This window comes from Stegodyphus dumicola, chromosome 2 (genome assembly GCF_044657685.1).
Source record: "Stegodyphus dumicola isolate Sdum_Otavi_A_Nest chromosome 2, ASM4465768v1".
Classification (NCBI taxonomy): domain Eukaryota; kingdom Metazoa; phylum Arthropoda; class Arachnida; order Araneae; family Eresidae; genus Stegodyphus; species Stegodyphus dumicola.
The window spans coordinates 134,215,166-134,236,863 of NC_140769.1; the positions used below are offsets into that span (position 1 = coordinate 134,215,166).

At 33.2% G+C, this 21,698-nt stretch overlaps 1 protein-coding gene across 5 annotated transcripts in view; it reads right to left on the reverse strand.

Annotated features, from left to right (window-relative positions):
* Positions 1–21,698, reverse strand: part of Ca-beta (Calcium channel protein beta subunit) — a 392,782-nt gene that overhangs the window by 190,213 nt on the left and 180,871 nt on the right. For 2 of the 5 annotated variants that reach the window (XM_035367716.2, XM_035367717.2), the window contains exon 1: positions 1,256–1,523. The exons of the other annotated variants lie outside the window; for them this stretch is intronic. In XM_035367716.2, coding sequence (XP_035223607.2) covers positions 1,256–1,276 — 21 coding nt within the window. In that variant the 5' untranslated portion in view covers positions 1,277–1,523. Of the gene's footprint in view, positions 1–1,255; positions 1,524–21,698 lie in introns of those variants that run through there. 5 annotated transcript variants of the gene reach the window in all.

A 21,698-nucleotide genomic window follows, 5' to 3' on the forward strand; every position in this document is an offset into this window, starting at 1 on the left:
CTTCATTAGTGACATCTAAAAGAATATTTTGCACATGATTAAATAACAAAATTTTATTGTAAACCAGGTGACTCTAAATTTAAAAAATAGTTAATTTGTGAACAAAACTGATAAATTAAATTTCTCATAAGACTTGATATTATAATTAATTTTTTAAGCGGTCGAAAATATTTTTGTCAACACACTTAAGGTATAATTTTCTGAATGCATATTTTCAGACGGTCCTTTTCACAGTGGATGGAGGGAATGAAAGAATACTTATCAATAAAGTTTTTATCTGCTTTGATATCAGATTTTTAAAACAAAATTTAAAAATGAATTTCATTAATTTTACATGTAAGGAAACTTTCTTTAGAGTTTAATTTCCACATTTTCATATTTAGTTACAGAAGTGCAAAGTTTTATGCATTTTACTTAATGTGAAATGTAGGACTTTACCAGACACATTTACCCAAAACACAGTAAAGACTGCTATAAATTTCTACGAAAATGAGATAAATAAGTGGAACAAAGAACTGTGGAGAACGTACCCCATTTATATCAATCAGTTAGGTCAGTTATTTAATTAGTACTGTTATGTTTTTAATAATTAACGGATACCAGAAAATAACTGAGTAAAGCATCTTGCTGCTGTATATCATTACTAAACAGATTTAACTTAAGAGTGCATGACACTAAATTATATAACGGCGCATATCTAATACTGATGATTACACAACAGCTTCACTTTAACAAAGAAAAACGATACCAAAAAAAAAAAAAAAAAATGCACAAAGAAAATAGAAGCATTTGTGATGCTTCCCACTACGTGTTTATTTACATCATAATGAACTTTATACCAAAAGTGAGCAAAAATGTTTCATTCTAGATTGCAGAATAACAAAGTTTACGTTTTCTAAATGCAATTGATTTGAAAAGCACAAGTGTAATTGACGATATTGGTTTAAGATAAGCTCATATAAAACATATACAAAAAAAGCATTAGAAATAAGTCGAATTTTGCAATTCAAAATAAAACCACCCATGCGTTCCCTTTAAGTAACGAATACTTTTCAATCAACCTGCTGCAAAAGCAACGAATTTCATCGACTCGCCTGTTATTCCCAACGCCATGTCTGCCAGACGTTTCCCATACACGCACACACACACAGACATACACACACACATAAGTGCACTATTTTCTCCCGACAGAATCTTGCTCCCTAGTTTCCCCCCTTATGAAAAGCGGAGCATACAAAACAATGTTGGTACTTACAGTTCTTTGGATAAGTTTCATTGAGATGGAAGCTTCTGAATCAATTATTTCCACAGTGCATGTAAGATAAAAATGTAAAAAAGCTATGGAAAAAGATGATATATCTCCAGAAGGGTTTTTTATTTTTTTTTATTTTTTAATCCTCTTAACTAAGGGTTCACGGCTACCTGAAAGGGAATTTTCGTTTCGGGCATTTAAGAAGGTTGAACTAGAGCTCTAATTCCTAGCGATGTACGGGGTATCCAGTAAGTGCAGACCGCGGGTTCCACTTTGCTTGTGGAGGGGGGGAACAGAGATGCCTAAGGGTTGCCGGACCCATGCGAGAGGAACTTCGCCAAAATGGCGACAGAAGACTCGTTGCCAGGTGACGAATTAAGTTCGCTTGTTAAATACGCAAAAACAAACATTGTGCGTTTTGCTACAGTGCGGAGATAGTTGCTAGGAGTTTCTAAATCTACTAAGTCATGAATTAAGCAGAACTTAGTTTAATTACTAAAGCTAAAGTTTCAACGAATTGCGTTATTAAGCATGTGTAACTACTGCATGGAAAAAAGTCGTATATTCAAGAAACATTGCGAGCGCTTTAGAGATTTAATACTTCATAGAGCAAATTTTATTTTGGCAGATTTTAAAAAATCTGAAAGGTATCAATTTTTAAATTACGACCAAAGAGGCGTTTTTTTAAATTTTATTAATTTTTTGTGTTAAATTTATTTATTAAATATCATGTTCTTCGCACTTAAACCATAAAATTCAGTTCAAAAGCAATACCGCAAAATAATTTTATAAGGAGCATTTCTTTAGTATTTCCAATTCAGAGTCTCGCACTCTGGAGATAATTTTTTTTTTCCCCTCTACAGTGTTGCCATTGCTGGCTTTCAAATCGTTTAGTTTAATAATCAAAAATTCGTTGACGTGTTATAAAATATGAAATCGATAACAAGCAAATTTCCAATTCAAATTAGGGCTTCCACATGCCCATATTCTATGGAAGATTACGTTATTCAAATTTTGTTAGCTCTAGGTACCGTTGTATTATCCGAATGCGAGAAACATACATAAATTCATGCAGATTCTTCATTATTTAATTTCTTTAAATATAATATAGGGCGATAATATTTGGTGGCAACAATTTTAAAAGTGAACCGACATTTATAGTGAACCAAAGCAAAAGGCCAAAACGAAATTAATAGCCCTACTGGCTAACGCCCCCCTTTTTTTTATTTGAAAACATACAGACTCCCCGTGCACCACATATGTACAACACGGGGCTTACAAAAGTTAACTAAAGCATTAAAAGCATTACTTTACGAAAAGAGATAAGTTCACTGGCTAAGTCACTCCGAACATTTTCAAATCGTTCTGCAAGCACAATCTAGGGATATCAAATGTAGGGCATGAGAAAATCAAATGTTCCACATCCTGAGGCACTTTTTTTGAAAATTCACATAAATTGTTTGATCTTAGATTAAAACGAAGCAGGTAACTTGCAAATTTACCGTGACCAGATAAAAACTGATACACTTTAAAATTTATACAGAGAAAAGACTCGGAATGCAGACTATGGTAAATAGATAGAAAGAACTTTTTGGTGACCTCAGCATTACAGGGCTAAAAACTTGAAATTTTCTCTGAGACTGCACGAATGACAGAATAGGAAATTAATAAATAAATTGCAAATGGAAAACTTCAGATAACAATCTAATAGCTTAGATATTACAACTTAAAATTTCAAAAATTAATAAAGTATTAAAATTATTAAAAATATAAAACGTCATAAAAATTTAAAAGCATCATTATTCTATGTCAGGTACATTACAAATGACCAAAAGAAAAGGGAAAAAAGGGGGAACTTTCAATATCTGCAACAAAGTTACAAATTTTCATAGAAAATATCAAATAGTTGCATTATAAATTAAGTGTATTTTAATTTATACCATTAGATACATTAATAAAAAAAGTAAATTAGAGCTTAACTGAAAAAATGAGCGTTTATTTTCTTTAAATTGCTCTGTTTGTTAATCAATAACTATAATAATGATTAAAATTCCAAAGATAAATTAAAGATCTTATATTTCGTCGTAAGTCAACCTGCCAGTAGCGACAGAGCGAGGATAATAAATTAAAGATCTTAGGTATTTATGGTGGTAACACATGGATTTAAATCGCTAATGTTTTTAATCAATTGGCCTCTTTTGCGAAATGCGGCCTAAAGTAGTTACTATAAAATAATAAAACATATAACGATATACATGAGCCAGTTTCCCTTAGAAAATCCTCTACGTAGGCATCCCTTTTTTCAGGCAGTTAGCCTTAGCGTGCTTCACCATAATAAAATAAAAGAAATCAAACCAAAAATAAAGTCATTATATCGAGTCCAGACAGTAAAATTTCATTGATTCTAGCTAAAACAATTTCATAAAAATATTTAATGATTTTTAATAATAAATCAAAAAATATTACTTTTTTTACTTGCTTGTACGAAATAAAAGAAATACTGTGATGGCAAAAAATTTCGAGTATCGTATTTTATAGAAAATATTCATTTTGACCACTCTCGAATCCATTTGAACAATTTTTTGTGACATCTGTAAGTACGGGCAGAATAAAGGACTGTTTTTCTCAAACGATTTGTAAAATGAATTTAAAGTGGATTCAAAAGCGATTTTTCTCGTGACACCTGTACGTACGTACGTATGAATGTATCTCGCATAACTCAGAAACGATTAGGAGTAGAATATGTTGAAATTTTCTATATGAGAGAGCTACAGGATCTTGTTTTTTGCCCAGCGGCACCAAAAATTAAGTTTAAATTTGTGTGTACCGAAAATGTTGTCTTTCTGCCCGTCGAACTGTTTCTTTTCGCATAGAACCTCTAATTTTAAGTGCAAAAAAAAATTTTTTTTTTAAACTGCTTTTTGGTCTTTTAGGTTCTTCTGTATTTCACAGTTTTTAATGAAGGTGTTCTGAGATTTTATATATAACATGTGAAGTGAAACTGTATTGATTGAATGAGAAATATATCTGTAATGAAAATTCAAGGAAATAAATTTAAATTAAATTCAGCAGAAAATGTGTATAATTCAATAGGCCGTACAAAAAAGTCACGTGGTGTCCACATCAGATTTTTTTTACTACATCTGTTTAATCAAACGATCCAGTCCAACAATACTAGCTTTTAGATGGAATAGGCGGGAATGATACGGACTCGTATGAGTACGTTGCAGAATTTCTAATTATACTCATGTGTCGAATTATATATATATATATTTTCTTTGTGCTTCTTATATTACATATTGCATGTGTTGAGCACTATTAATGTACGGTAATATGTATATGTTGAGTCCTGTTCATATACTGCATACTTAATGTAAATGTACCACATATGTAAACATATTAGTCTTATGGTATAACGCATGTCAGAGGCATCCAGGAGCCACATAATAACACTCAAGGTTAATTTGTACACATGTAATTCTTCTGTAAATTCTCATCTGTATTTATAGTGCCCTTGCATGGGAGGTATGTACGCCCTGGATGATGAGAATCCCATGGGGGGGGGGTGCTTTGGTCGGTAGGACTGACCTCTGGATGAATCCGACGCTGAGTCTGGGCGCTCGGTGCGAGACTCCTGTGTGGCTCCATTCAAACCATCTCTAGATAAGGGTGGATGTGGTGCTGTACTAATTAACCGCTACAATAAAGTGACAGTGCCCCCGTCCACCGTCACTTATCACTTTAGATGGAATAGAAATAATGCAGTGAACTGTGGTGAATACTGTAGTTCATTATATAATTTTTTTAACATAACAACTACTTTTAATAACCCTTCAAGTAAAGTAAAATGTTTTAAAGAATTTAATTTTTTCAGCGCACAGAAGCATCTTATTTTTCAACAATTAAATACGGATCAGTTCAGATCTTTCAGCAATACTGACATTATTTTTGACATGTTATTGCATTTTTCAATATAAATTAACGATACTCAAATATCAATAGCTTTAATTTATCTTGCTTTTGTTTTTATTTAAGAATCTGATAATACGGGAACACAATTGTCGTTCTATAGCAATCGATATATATTTGTAGTGAAAGTCATCTGTAGAAAAATTTATTTTTCTTTCTATCTGTGCCACGAAGCCTGACGAATGTTTTTCAAGAAACCACAAAATAGATCAAGAAAGAAGCTTAAAGAGTTATTATTACAAGATATAGGATAGACTGCACAGACTAAACTCGCACGAACTGTTAGTATGAGTTCAGTCAAGTAAGTCAATTAAATACATTTTTATTTAAATTAATGAGATTAAAAATTAAAAAAATATATTCTTTAGAAATGTGTTAATTGCTTTTAAATGGCTCAGTTTCTTAAGCCGTAACAGACATTAAATTTGAAAGTTAAATACCAACCGGCAAAATTAAATCATTTTGCCGAATGGCAACACACTGGCTCATGGAAGAAATTTTATTTCCTGAAAGCAACAAATTGCTAGCCCACAAATAATAAAATTTGTTGATTATTTTTGAAAGACGTATCTTACACTTTGGCAACGCACTGGCGCGGGGAAGAAAACATTATTTTTTTCAAGCAGTGGTAACACATTGCTTTACAATCTCTGAGTTTGTCAATTAAAAATTCACTAAATTCGCATACAATTTGAAATAAATCAAATTGAAACTTCGAAATTCCAAATTCGGATTTCCATGTGCACAGGATCAAGTGGACGCCTTTGAGTGTTCACTTGATCACTCAAGATTTAGTGGCTCTAAGTGCAGCAGATTTTCCACAGTACGAAAAACAAACATAAATACGTGCATATTCTTCATTACTTATTAATAAAGATAGCAGTTGATTAGAAGAAAATCTGCCAAGTCAAAAGACAGTTACAAAATCATTAAAATGCTCTGTGTACACTGTAAACAAAGTGATTAACGCTGATTTGAATTTTAAAAAGGCGAATAAACATAATGTGCATCGTCTCTCTCCACGGCATGTCGCAGAAAGCGCTGCAAAATTCTTTATAAGAAACATTTATCCGGACAAAAATGGAAAAATGTTGTCACAATAGACTCAACGTCTTGGGTGTTTTTAAATGACTGCAGTAAAAAGAGATATAATTATTACCATCAAAGAGGACAAAAAATCTTAAAACATGGTTGAAAGAATCTAAAGAAAGTTTTTCCCGAAGGGATTTATGATTGTTGCTCGTTTTTCATATAACGGCAAACTAAAAACAAAGAGAATAGAGAAAAATGTTAAGATCAACTCCTCATATATTTTACACCCACCGCCCAGACGGTATAGTGGTTAGGGAAGGCAAATGCCATACCCAGAGGTTCGCCTGGGTTCGAATCCCGGAGAAGGCATGGTTGTAACTGTCCTTCCCTTCATAGGAGACAAAGGTGGCCCACGTGTTAGATGCCTCCATAATAAAGTGACCACTACTTCCGGCCTTATTGTGGCCAAGCCAAAGTCGGCTGAGGGCATGCCATTGGAAAAAATATTTTATACCCAATTTTCAAATATGAAATATATTTTCTTTATTTGCACTACCATCAATCAGTAAAACTGCATTAAGACAAAGCAAGCACACAATACGTCAAAAATCGACTTTACGTTCCTGGACAAAATGCAACAAGAAAACGGGTCTCAAGGTCATAACCCTTCACTCAGATGCTACCATAGGGATTGGCCAACTCCGGCAAGCCGGAAGGTTCTATCCGGTCCGCGGATAGAATTTTGATTTGCCGGTCCGAGGCAAATTAAAAGATATAAGTATTTATATATTATATACCATCTCCTTTTCTACTTTGTTTAAATATTATTTTTTTCTTCCTTTTTTTCAAAAGGCTGATGAGCTTTTAACTTTCAATATTTTTGTTCTACAAAACATAAATCGACGGAAATAGCAAGCACAGACAGCTTTCAATCGGTAATGTGTTAAAACCGGGAAGTTCTTTGTTAGTTATAGCTGCAGATTGGCACCAACAAGCGTTATCTCTTTCTCGGGGAGCAGACATATGGGAATCCAATATAGGTGAATTAGACCTTTTAGAAAAAACTTAATCTTAACTACATTATCTTAACTTAATAAGAAAATTTAATCTGTTTGCTGGGCAGCTAGCCAAGAACGGCTTGTCTCATTTTTCGAGGTTTAAGTACAATACCCTCAGGAAATGAAGAGAAGCTTAAGAATTATGAAGATTGTTAGAAAAAAACTGCATTTTAAGTTCAAATGAAGATTTCAAGATTTCAGTGCCATTCAAACAGAAATGGATATTTTTACCATGCCTTTCAATGTAAAATATAAAGCAGTTAGCTCAGATTTGCAGCTTGAATTAATTGAGTTTGAGTCTAACAATCATCTCAAGTAGTTTTTTCTAAATGTGCCAAAGTTAGAGTTTTATAAATCATTATCGAAAGTAAACTTCCCAAATTTAATATTTTACGCCCAGAAAATCAGTGCTATGTTTGCTTCATCTTATATATGTGAACAAGTGTCTTCAACTATGAAACCCAGAAAGAATTATTTCAGAAGTAGACTGACAGATAAGCATTTAGCCTCGTTTCTTAGAATCAGTACATCTCACTTCGGAACTCAATATAAGGAATTTAAAAAAATGAAATCCCAATTTTATGCATCTCATTAACATATTTAAATTGTAATACTTGTATATTGTTTTTAAAATTTTAGAAAAATTTATCTTGTCCCGCCATACTTTTTGTTTTCAATTTTTGGCCGGCGACCGAAAACGTTTGCCCATCCTTGTCCTACCAAATCTCCTGATAAGAAATAAGGTCTATGGAATTTTGCGCGTTTGGAACTTTTAAAAAGCGGATTGTCCAAACACCGTTCTACAGCTCTCCTTGGACTTTGGAAAGCCATTCAAGAAGAATAGAATAAAATACGTCTTCAAAATACTGCAAAAGATTTTATTGTTTTGTAAATTACGATGTAAAAAGATAATGAGGAATAAGGGTTATAAAACAGAAATATTTAAAACTAAATATTTTTGGTAAAAAATTTCTGTAAATACAATGAAAATCGTCCAAAAAATATACGAACAGCCTCTGCGCCATTTGTTACTGCTTCAAGGATTAGGATTATTCAATCATAGCAAAGAACACGAGGGCTATCTGCTTAAAAGAAGGGATGCTTTCGTGGAGGAGTTTCTAAGGAAAACTGGCTCGTATACACGTTACACATGGGGAAAAACACGAAAACGCCCATGGAGCCAGCCCGTTCGCGGGTTTCGAACCTCGAACCAAACTACCAGTGTTCAGCGTCTTTACCGCTCGGCCGCTGGTGGGCTTGTTCCTGCTCCAAACTTATTTATTCGTAAACATTATGCTAAAGGTAAACTGCTTAGCATGTTTCTTTCTTTTATGTTTCTTGCTACAGGTAAACTGTTTAGTATGTTTCTTCTTTCCGTCTGTTTATAAACTGCCTAGCATGTTCTACTTCATGTTTCTTGAAAACATGATATGAAAACATGTTGGAATGTTCGCTTAGAGAAAATGTAAAATTAAACGATAGTTAGTTACACATACCTCAAAGTTTTTGACTTAATTTCTTATTTCTGAATCTAAAGATAGAAACAATTTGAATACAATTTTTTAATGCAAAAGTTTAAAAGAATTTTCATATTACATTATATATTAACAAATTCTATTTCTTCTATTTTTAGAATGCACGTTTTACTTTTCATTGCATAAATCGTTGGATCTGTGTTTATCATACGCAAGATATAAAAATTATTGCTTTACATTTATTATGTTAACAAAAATGAACTAAATATTCATAGAAAATAAATACGGATTCCGAAAAATTTCATTTCCAAATTATGCAATAAAACGTATTTATACGGTTTTTGTTGTTTTATATTACTTTTATTTTATTTCGAAACGAAATTTGAATAAAATCTTTTTAATGAGCACGGACATGGGTTTTGGAGATCTCTTTTCATATACTAATCATATGTTTAGAGAATATGATGTATGAAATAAAACTAAGTACATGATATTTCTCAAACTCTTCAAAAATAAAAAGTGAAGAGATATAAATGGAATAATAATACCCTTCACTAAAAATGCATCTCATCTACTTAACGTTTTCCAAAACAAGTGTTTAAATGTTGACTGTCTTTCAACAGTAAATATGCTGTTGCTTCTTCGTGTAATAATCCCAATTCTAGAATCCTAATCTTAATATATTTTTGTAATTAAGGGTAACCATTAATTTCAAACCACTAATGGTAACCATTTATTACAAAAAATATAAATTCCTGATAAACATACGGAATAAAACATTATAATATGTCAGTCAGCCAGTTTCAAAGAACGTGAAAGTCAACCTGCTAAACTATCTGCCCATGCGGTAGCAGAAAATCGATGCTAATGCCTTGATTTAAGTGCACTGTCAGCAGATTTGTCTTTCGAAACATCAATGAATCGCACGCTAATAGGTGTTGAAAGCTTCAAGGTAATTTACATAACAAATACCATGTTCTGCGAAAATGTATTGTATCCTTTGGCATTTAAATAGGCAACCTATTAAACAAAGAACTAGTCAAACTATTCCAGAAAGACATATCATGTTTGTGTAAGTTATATGTGTAATTTCAACCAAAGATAGATTTATGAATAAGTAAAATAACATTGCATGAGATTAATGAAATTCTGGTACATATTAAAATAATAATAACAATTTTGTTGAAAATCATATAATCCCTAAAATAATGAGCACGGATGAAATTTATTGATCGATAGCGTAGAGTAGTCCCTTATGTACAATCAGCCGTCCAACCGGTTAGCATCGTTGACTGCCGTGCCGAAAGGATCGAATCCCAGAGAAGGCAGGGATGTTTGTAAATGTATAGTGTCCGTGCGGCATGAGGGTACTAAATATGAGAAAAGCCGAAAGTCTTCTCGAGAGGTTGATGGTAGGAGATGACTGGGTGGGAGATCCTCGGACCTGTTCCCCCAGGATGCTCTCCATCAAAATCGGGGGCGGAACTGAGCTAAATTGCATTGTCATCTGTAAGGTGCTCAAGCCATGCCAAGCCTGTAAGATGGTGTTGCCAACAGCTATGAGGGTTTTCGTGAGCTTGAGCTGATTATAGGTCAGATAAGTGAGCATTAACAACAACAACACGTTAAATCAAAACTACAGTTTTCCCTTCCTACAATAATGAGATACATTCCAATGACCTCATAGATCACGTGTTTTATGCATAGCTAATGTAAACAAACAACGTAAATGAGCTCAGAGATTACGTCACTTATGTATAGCTAATGTAAACAAACAAGGCCATTCTTCCACATCTTCTCTTTCAGAATGTACCTCGTACTTTTTGCATTAACAATAGAATTTTCTTCCGCATGCAGAACATGGTTTGCTTAAAAACAATTCAAATACATAAAAAGTATTACCAGCCAAGGAAAATATTTATTACAAGCCTCGTGCGCAAGCAGTGAAATCCATGAATAGCTACGATTTAAACAATTAAGGCTTTTCTTTAAAAAAATGGGTATTGTATCTCCAAGAGTCTTAATTGACATAAAATAATATCCTGCCAAATTTTTTCTTCGTACCATTTGGCTTTATCAGTTCGAATAGCTTATTCTGAATATAAAATTTTAGGTTCCCCCTATTTCATTTCCGAGGGGTGTAAGAGACGGGGCTCCTCCCTTCGTCCCCACCGCTACATTTTCTTTATCGTTAGTGGTGAGTTTGTGTGTTAAAAAAATAATCTGCAAATTCCAATCTTTTTACAAAAAGTGACTCCAGAGCTGACAGTGCTATAATAATATAAAGTCTTTGTTTCAATCCTGAACAGCGATTGGGCTAAAGATTTCGCGGTGCACAGAAGTTGCAGGAAAAGAGTGACGTAATATACTACAGAGTGACGCAAAATGGTGCCATTATGAATAAAAATACCAATTGTTCCAATTAAGTTTAATAATTTTGTTTCATATATTATATTATATTAAGTATGCTAATAATGAATTGTATAAAAAGATCCACTGTAAGCAAAATACATTATTTAAACTTTTATACAAAATATGTAAATCTGTTTTATAATTTAATTTAATAATAGCCTATTAATTCCTCCTTTTTAATTTAGTTAGTTTCTTCTTCATTCTAAAAATAATAATAACATTTTTAGACTGCGTCATTTCTAGTTTAATCTATGCCAGAGCCTCATGACGTAGTTATTTCGTAACCGAAACTCTGAGAACTGAAATCTTTCTAACGTAAACCCAAACTAAACTTCCTCTGGTGAGCTGCCATATTAGATAAAGGCACTTCGCTTGTAACTCTGTAGCTGCTTAGACGTCATTTCGATGTGTTCTGTTCCTGTCGCAATTGTATTCAAATATGTAAATATTTTTGAATAGGCACGATTAGCGTGCCAAATGAACTGTGTCTCTAAATGTGAATTTAAACAAAAATGGAAAATAAAATCGCCTCGACTCTCAAATTTTTTATTCATTGTGCATCGGCATTTCGGTATTCTACGCAATCAGTATTCTTCCTCTTCAATATGGATCTACGTTCTACGGCTAACAACATTGCGACGTCTTTTTCTCTTTTTTGATCACATATATATGTAATATTTTGGCAGTTGGGCACATGAGTGAAGTTTGGCAATTTGGTCACATCAGAATTCCCGACATTGTTGTGGCCGAGTGTAATCCAAGGACGACACAGAAGAATTTAACTTTATAGCTCCATATCTTTATTCATTTCAAACGGCAAATTATTATTCTTTTAGATTAAATTCTCCAAAATTACATATTCAATAGTGATTTACTAAATAAGATTAACTTTAAATTTACTGCGTCATACTGTTCGAACAAAGGGAGACAGATGGAAAGAGAAGCAAAGATCTGTTATAGTTCGACCGTCTGAAGCGCAACCCTGGTTGGCATCCTGCCAAAACTCATAGACTCGTCCAAAAGGGGCGGTGTTACTTGCTGAGACGTGAGACTTCTCTTCTCCGGAAAGACCTATGCTGGAGGGAAAGAAAGTCCCCATCCGTCTAAGGAAAAGATCCTGAAATTGCTGAAAGTTAATTAGAGGTTGCCTGTTCGCATACAGCAAAGCCATCGTATTTTTTATACTTTACATATATGTGATATTTTAATGCATAGAAGGAATACAGTACTTTAATTTCTGACAATTGACATGGCCGAGTGTAAGGGCATACAGACGAAGATAACAAACCTGAATTTGAAGAATCACCATCTTTATTTTTTACACATATCAAATCATTCCTTTGTAGACAAGATAGTTCTAGAACATAACAATAATTTTTAGGTACATAGATTAAAAAAGTGCGACGTCATCTTAGGCAAGTAATCACAGTAACGTAGAGATGTTTGCAGGGCAGAAGTTAAGAAAAGGAGTGATCTAGAATAATAATAAATCTAGGCTAATAAATCTAGAATAGTTAATTTTAAGATTGCCAGTCATGTATGGCGGTGGATAATGATTCTCCACCACTAGGGTTTGGCGATTGTGTCCCCTCCTTTAAAAGGGGGAGTATATAAGGTATTTCTCTAGCCTTGTTAGCATGCCTTCGTGGTGTAATGGTCAGCACACTCGACGCGTATTCGAGAGGTCTAAATTTGAGTCCCGGCGAGGGCATTGCTCATTTTTCACATCTCCTGCTTCGAAATAACATAATGTCTCTGCAACATAATCATAATTCTTAAGGGAAGGTCTTGTTATCACAGAGTATCACAAATAAAAACTTTCACATAATCATTTTTATAATTAAATACAGCACAAATAAATATTTATGACACTCACTTCCATATTGATAAATTATATTTTTATAACCATAAATGTAACAGGAGGAACGTTTCAGAAATTATGGTTTCACTGATATTAGTGAGATCGAGAGTGAGGTTTTTGGCGCAAAACCAAAGATGATTATAACTCGCCAAACACAAGGTGGGATGATCAAAATTGATGAAATTAAAATACAATAAATAAAAACAAGTGGACAAATGTACCAAATCCAGAGGAACAAAATATAGTCATATAAAAACAAGGCAAAAGCACACATTAAAATCTAAGACACAGTCTTCAAAATAAATTACTTATTCAAAATATATTCTTTTAAATAATAAAATAAATTACAATTAGCCTCTCTTCCGATTAAACGGTCGAGAGGTAAGTCACAGCTATTAAAATATTTCTGACGATGACTATTAAAACATGGACATTCAATTAAAATATGGTTTGGTTTGGTTTGGTTTGGTTTATAAGATTACGGCAAAGCACTCGAGGGATATCTGCCTTAAGGGAGTGATGCCTTCGTGGAGGACGTATTAAGGGAAACTGACTAGTATACACGTTACACATGGGGAAAACCACTCGAACCTCGGACCGAACTACCAGTGTTCAGCGACGTTACCGCTCGGCCGCTGGTGTAATTAAAATATAACAGACAGATAAACAAATATTACAATTTGAACAAGCAGGCTCATTCTCAGCTTTCAAAAGGTATTCACTGTTATTATAAACTAATTAAAGTAAAAAGAACAAACGAAAATAGACCTATGTGGTCAAAAACTTTGAGCATTGTGCTGCAAAATTTAGAAAAAAGTTAAAAGAAAATTCCTAGTTCGTACGCTAAAAGTCGTAAAATTTATGTGCAAGTTTATATATATAAAAGGGCTTCAAATGAAAAGCATTATAAAAATTTTCTTAATGTAATAAATTTACAAATAAGTTGATTAATGGTAATAGTAAATCACATAAGAAGATCCACTGTAAGCAAAATAGATTATTTAAACTTTTATTACTTCAAAACTGCACATTTTTCATACAAGCTTTAAGCCATTTCTCCTCGCATGAGAAACATATTACTGCATAGACTGTGATGAAAGAGAAAGAAGATTTAATTTCTCTCTCCTAATGATTCTACACATTAATGCGTTGTACATTTTACGAAATATTTCTTTTTCTGCTCATGAGAATGTCCCCCCTCACAGAATTTTCAGTTAATTTAAAACATAATCTCGCAGTTCGCACTTTACAGAGGCACAGAATCAGTAAAGCCCATATACTAATAACTAGTTAAAAGTGAAGCTCATAACAGCTCATTTATTTTGCAGCATTTTAATATTACTAATATATTAATTATTATTACAGCTATACGAGCGTTTCTAATAACGTGCATTGGGGAACAGCTAATTATTATCTTTTTAATTCATTTATTTACTTTTTTAAGCTTCCGAGTTATAGCTCCTTCTTAGATTATATTCACTGCAAGTTGGTTTGAAATGTTAGCATTCAAAGCAATACACATACAGTCAATTTTCTTTTTAAGAAACGATAGAAGGTGCTCGGAAGATAATAAATTGATTTATTTAATCAATTTTATCAGAAATTTGTGCAAGCATTTGTGTGAAGAAATTGTAAAATAAGAATAATAACACTGCTTTTTCATTTTAATGAAAATAATCCACACCCCAAAAAAATCTGAAAATTTTCGGATTTTGTATTACTCCCAACAAGTTTTTTTTTTTTTTTTTTTTTTTTTTTTTTTTTTTTTTTTACGTTTTGAGGCTTGAATTTCCGATACACAGTCTCGCGCGCTGGCGATAAAAATTTTTTTGTGCAGTTTTACCATTGTTTGCTTTGAAATCGTTGAATTTGTTAATAAAAAATTTGTTAAAGTTTTACAAAATATGAAATAGTTAATAAAATAAATTCCAAATTTGGGCTTTCTCCAAATTTAGAATTTATGGATGCATGTCTTCGGGTGGAGGATTACGTTATTCAAGATATGTAAGTACCGTTGTTTTATTACAATGCGAGAAACATACATACATAATAACACTGCTTTTCATCATGGAGATTCTTCATTATTTAATTTCTTAAATATAATAGAAGGCGATAATATTTGGTGGAAACAATTTGAAAAGTTAAACGCCATTTATAGTGATTCGACGCAAAATGCCAAAACGAAATTAATAGCACTTCTGGAATAACGCCCTTTGGGCTAATAAAATTTTTAAAACATTGAAGGGTAAAGAGATAAAGAAACATCCTGAGCACTCTTGATTATTCCCGTAGTTAGTTATTTTATTTTAAAGTTAAGAAAGTAATAAAGGAATTTCAAGCTTATTTTCCACCGCCCTACTTGACTCGCAACCATAGGAACAACAGCTGCAGAAAAATGGTCGATTCGCTTATTTTCTTTTCCCACTTCATTTCCGTTTATAATGTTTTGCTTCACGAAAAGCACGTTAATGAAGGCTGACTTAAACTACAATCTTAAATAATGTACCAGAAAATGAAAGCTGTGCAATGGTGACGACATGAGTTCCGATAACAGATGGGGGGATGGCAATAGGGCTTGAAGTGTCTAAAGTGCGTATTTTAAAGCAGGAGACAACAACAGCATAAATAATTCTGTTAAAAATTATGTAATTTGCATTTTACGCTTTCCTGATAACGATTAATTTGAAAATTCTCGCAGATAACTCTATTTCTGTTATTAAATGCATTTAAATTTTGTACACTTTAACCATTGGCCAAAATATTGAACTGCTTAGTGGCTCTCTGACGTCTATTAAAGATGATAATTTAATTTTAAATAATATATTAAAATCACGATCTTTATATTGCCAAAAAATCTCGCTAAATGTGGAAAATAAATAAATAAATGTGTCGAAAACAATGTTAACAACAAACATTACGTTTATATTTTGATTTCAGTCTTCTGTTTTATTCGAACAGAAAAGCTAAATGAACTTTTAATAAAAAATTTGACACCATTGCTTATTTTAGGTGTAATAAATACAGAAATCGAAAAAGATGATAAATAAAGCAGTGTTTAATTTCATATTATCATTTTCAGAAAATATGCTTACAGATAAGATGTTTGTAACAGCGCAGCTATTTTTATTCCAATGCCATTCTGCTTTAATTTCAAAACAAATAATCCGGCTAGTGTTGTCACAGAATTAAAACTTTCTTGTGCACACGACATAATTTACATCTTCGAAATAAATATTCACTTACTGATTATTTGTAGACCATATTATGTGGAAAATACATGTCTGTAACACATATAATAGCTATGCCCATTTTACTTCCTCATACGAACTAAAGAAAGCATTGTAATCACGAAATATTTCGGGATTAATTTACCATTTGAACGATGTTTTTGCATGACATCTGTACGTAAGGACAAAATAAAGGACTGTTTTTGCCAAAAGAAGGATTTCAAACTGGATTTTAAATGGATTCAGAAGAGAATTTTGTTTCCTTGATGTCTGTACGTACCTATGTAAGTATACATTTCGCATAATGCAAGTACGAAGAGCCGTAAAACTTTGAAATTTTGTATATATGGGACTGCTATAACGTACAGCTGTGCACCTTCCTTTTCCGTTGCAGTCGGCTGCACCAATGGTATATATATATGTAAGATAAAAATTATGAAACAAACTTCTAAATTTAATTCACTATAACCTCTCTTAATTTAATTCACTATAACCTCTCTTCAAAAAGAACTGCGCATGCTCGCGCCATTGCTGTGTGTGTTTTCTTGAGCTCTGATTTTCATCTTTATTTTGCGATAATTAATGTGTGTAAACTATTTATTGTGTATAATTTTATTTGTGCAAGTGCTCTGCTTTATATTTGTGCAATTTGTTTCAAGTTAAAAGAAGTATTGTTAATATTATGGCTCTTGCAAGATTTCGGTATAGTTAACCCTAGCTTAACGATTTGTTTACTTCTTTGAGTAGTGCTACGAAGTAAAAGAATGCCAAGATGGACGAAGACGATGATGTGTTTTATAGTGCGCTTAAATGTTGCTATGATAAACTTGAAACGGCTATTGAGTCAAAGTGTAATATGAACCAGAATATTCGTGAAGAGGCAAGGCATGCAATGTGTGAGTTAAAGTGTTTGATTACTAAGAATTTTGAACGTATTAAGTCGTTGGGTTACCGTGAAGCTTGTAGGGAAAGTCTTAAAGACATTTTCGTAAAACCAACGTATGCTAGTGCTGTGCTGCCATCTCCTGTGGAGAATGCAAAACAAAATTCTTTAAGTTGTGGTCTTGTCATTTCTTCGGAAAATCGTTCGTCAGAGGATATTAAGAAAATTCTTAAATTACAAATTAATCCTGTAGAGAAAAAAGTGGGTATTCTCAATCTAAAAAATATTGGAAATGGCAAGGTATTGATAGAATGCTCCTCTGAAAATGATTTAAAAAGGATACAAACTGAAATTCAAGTAAAATCACCGGAATTAACTACCTTTCCTTCCAAACGAAAGAATCCTACGATCTTAATAAAAAATGTCCCTAATGAGATAAGGGATGAGGATGTTCTCGATGTTTTAAAAAATCAAAATCCAGATGTTATCGCCTCTGAAAATAAATGGAGTGAATCTCGAATTCGATTTACGTTAAGGAAATTTCAAAATACGAGACATTTAGTTGTTGAGGTGCATCCAGACATGCGTAGAGGTATTTTACAGGAATGTAGACTAAAAATTTCTTGGAGCATCTGTACGGTGGATGATTTTGTCGTGATTAATCGGTGTTTTAATTCTTTAGGATATAATCACCGTGCTGAACATTGTAAAAATCTACGTGCTTGTTATTTCTGTGCACGTGAACATGAAAGTAAAAATTGCCCACATAAGAATTTGAAAGTCTGTATCAACTGCATTAGACGCAATCAAAAAATAAAAGATGAAAAAAAAAATTAAATGTAAGCCATTTGCCTTTTTCTGAAAGTTGCTCTTGTCATGAATTTATAAGAAGTCAAAATATAGCAAGAACAAATTATGGATAATAGTCATAATATTATTTTAAAATTTGTTCAAATTAATTTACATAGATGTAAGGCTGCTACTCAGCAACTTGTTTTGAATATGGAGGTAAACAATGTTTCTGTTGCTTTTATTCAAGAACCTTACTCTTATCATGGTTTTATGCCTGGCTTTCCGAGTTCCTTTAGGTTATACTATGATTTTAACTCAGAGGTCATAAAGGCTGCTATTGTTGTTCGAGCCGGATTTCTACCTACTTTTTTGGATTTGAGATTCTTGGATTATAATATGGTGACTCTTGATATTATTTTTAAAGATACTAAATATTTTCTATTTTCATACTACTTTGAGCCCTCCCGATGTATTGAATTTGATTTGCATAAAATAAGTCGGGTCTTCCAGGCTAAGGATCTTGCAAAGCTTATTTGGGGTATGGATTCCAATAGTAAGTCTGAACTGTGGTTTAGTCCCTACAGTGATGCTCGAGGAAACAAGCTTGGAGATTTTGTCAGCTCCTATAACTTATATGTGATCAATGAGGACTGTGGCCCTACCTTTTGTTCGGAACAGGGATCAAGCTATATAGATGTCACAATTATGGGAGCTGATTTGCTAGCAAATGTTACCCGCTGGTGTCTCTCGGACTGTGAATCATTGTCAGATCATGCAATGATTGAATTCGACTTATCTGTTTCTGATGCTTCTTTAATTGCTGTCAGTAGAATTTTGTTTAATACAAAAAAAGCAAATTGGGGATATTTTGAAAAATATTGTTCACAGTATATTTCTTTGATCATTAATGGTTTGGATTCTTGCTCGAGCACTGACTCACTTAATGTGATTGTAGATTTTGTGACTTCAGTTATTTTTCGGGCATGTATTAAATCTATGCCTACTAGAAGGACTGGTAGGCGAAAAGTACCTTGGTGGTCATTGGAAATTTCCATTATGAGAAAGAGAGTCAACGCGGCTAGACGGAGGTTCCAGAGGACTACTAGCAATGATATAAGGGACTTGTATAAGCGGAAATACCTTGATTTAAGGAAAAAATACAATGAAATGCTTATTGAGGCCAAATTAGAGTCTTGGAGGAAGTTTCTTTCCGATATCAATAATGAGAATGTGTGGAAAAAAATTTACACTTATGGTATTAAAGAAAATTTTATGAGGAAGATTGAGATCTCGGGCCTTCGGCTTTCAAGCGGTAACTTTACGTCTTCCTTGGAGGAAACTATCGATGCTATTCTTGATAAAGCTTTTCCTTCTGATTGTGTGAGACTTGATAATGACTTTCATACTCAGTGGCGCTCATCTGCTCGCAGTAGTTATGCGTCTCAGATTGATCCTCCTTTTTCGCAGGCCGAGGTTGATGATGTAATTCGTAATTTAGGGCTTGGCAGGTCTCCTGGCCCGGACTCTATTTCCAATGAAACCATAAGATACTTCCATCGTCTTTTTCCTGCAGTTTTTCATAGATTATTTAATATATGTTTGAATCTTGGTGCTTTTCCACGAACTTGGAAGAACGCCCTTGTTATTGTGATACCCAAGAAACAAAGTATCACTGTTCCACATGTGAATAATCTTAGGTGTATCTGTCTTCTTTCTTCTTTAGGTAAATGTTTTGAAAAACTAATTACTAACAGAATTACTTGGCATCTACATAAAGAAAATATTCTTAGTGCTGACCAATATGGTTTCATTGCTCAAAAATATGCTGAGGATGCACTTCTGCGTCTTAGCAACATTGTACAGAGGGGTAAGATGAGAGGTTTGTACACTATTTTAATTTTTCTTGATATTGAAGGAGCTTTTGATAATGCATGGTGGCCTGCTATTCTCAATTTACTAAAAGAAATGAAGATACCTCAAAATGTGTTTAATGTTGTTTCTGATTTGCTGAAAGACAGGACGGTCGAGCTTTCTTTGGGTGGCACCTCATGTGTTCGCCGACCTCAAAGAGGTTGTCCACAAGGTTCTGTTTCCGGTCCCAAGCTTTGGATTATTATTATGAATGATCTCTTACAGAAACTTTCTGATCTCTTCAGTTGTGAAGTCATTGCCTTTGCAGATGATTTGTTGATTTGTATTCAAGGAAAAGAAATGCAAAAAGCTTTTCGTCTCGCCCAAGATGTTATAGATTTCATTTATCTTTGGTCAATAGATTTTAAGTTAAAGTTTAACCATGCAAAATCCAAGGCCATGTTTATTGATAGAAAAAATACTACTTATGAAGGATATCAATTGCTTTTAAATGACAATCCTCTTGAGAGGGTGAATGAAATTAAATATCTAGGTGTTTTTTTGGACAGCAAATTTAACTGGAAAAAGCATATTTCCTACATTTCTAATAAATGTGAGAGACTTCAGCGTGGGCTGAATCGAATTGCTTGTAATAGTTTTGGTGTTAAATCGAATGTTAGCGCATTAATTTATAAACAAGGCATCGTACCCCTTATTTCATATGGATGTAGAGCTTGGGGATTGTCTCTAAAAAAGAAAATTAACTCTAAACGCCTGCTTCGAGTTCAAAGACGAATTTTGTTGCGAGTTATAAGCGGTTACCGAACTATTAGTTACAATGCTGTTTTCTCTCTTGCCGGATTTCCACCACTGGATTTGTTTATTCTGACTTTTATAGATTATAAGAATAGTCTTGCAAATTACTCCAATTCTCACTTTGATCGTTTATTGCCCTTGTCTGTTCTACCACATCCTTCTGTAAGACAACCATTACAGATTCTGGATAGTACGGACACTGATGTTAATTCATTCTCATTTGTGCTGTATACGGATGGTAGTAGGATTGATGATAAAGTTGGTTTTGTTTATGTTATTTTTGAAGATGATATTGAAATTGAGTGTCACCAATTTCGCATTAGAAATGAATGTACTGTATATATTTCTGAACTTCTGTGTATTAATTTTGCAATCAAGTGGATAATTAGCCAGAATGGAAGTGGTTCCAGCTACTTAATCTGTACGGATTCACTCTCTTCCCTGGAATCTCTTAAAAATACCTCTTTATGTAATGATATTATTGTCAATATACAGCAGTCTCTCGGAGATCTGGAGAAGAGGGGTATTTCAGTGTTTTTTACATTTGTCCGTGGTCATTCGGGTAATTATGGAAACGAGAGAGCTGATTGGCTTGCTAAGAATGCAACTAAAAATGATATTAACGTTGATGTAAATATTCCAAAATCTTATTTAAAAAAAAACATTTAAAGCTAAAACGATTGAGCGGTGGAACTGTGATTATATCTCTTCTGATAAGGGATCTGTTACAAAAGCATTCTTCCCAACTATTTTTGAAAGACTGAAAAGTAAGGACTTGTTGCTCAATTTTAAAGTTACGCAATTTTTGTCTGGACATGGTAAGTTTAATGTTTATCTTGAACGATTTAAGCTGATATCTTCCAATTTGTGTAATTGCAATCTTAGCGTTGAGCAGAGTGTTTTCCACCTGCTTTTTGATTGCCCACTGCTTGATAAAGCAAGAAATCTTTTGAAATGTAGATTGAAATTCATTGGAATTCATTGGCCGCCGAAATGTTATGATTTTGTATCCTCGATTTCGGCCTACCGAGCTTTCAATGATTTTGTTGACTTTTATTTTAAACACTGTT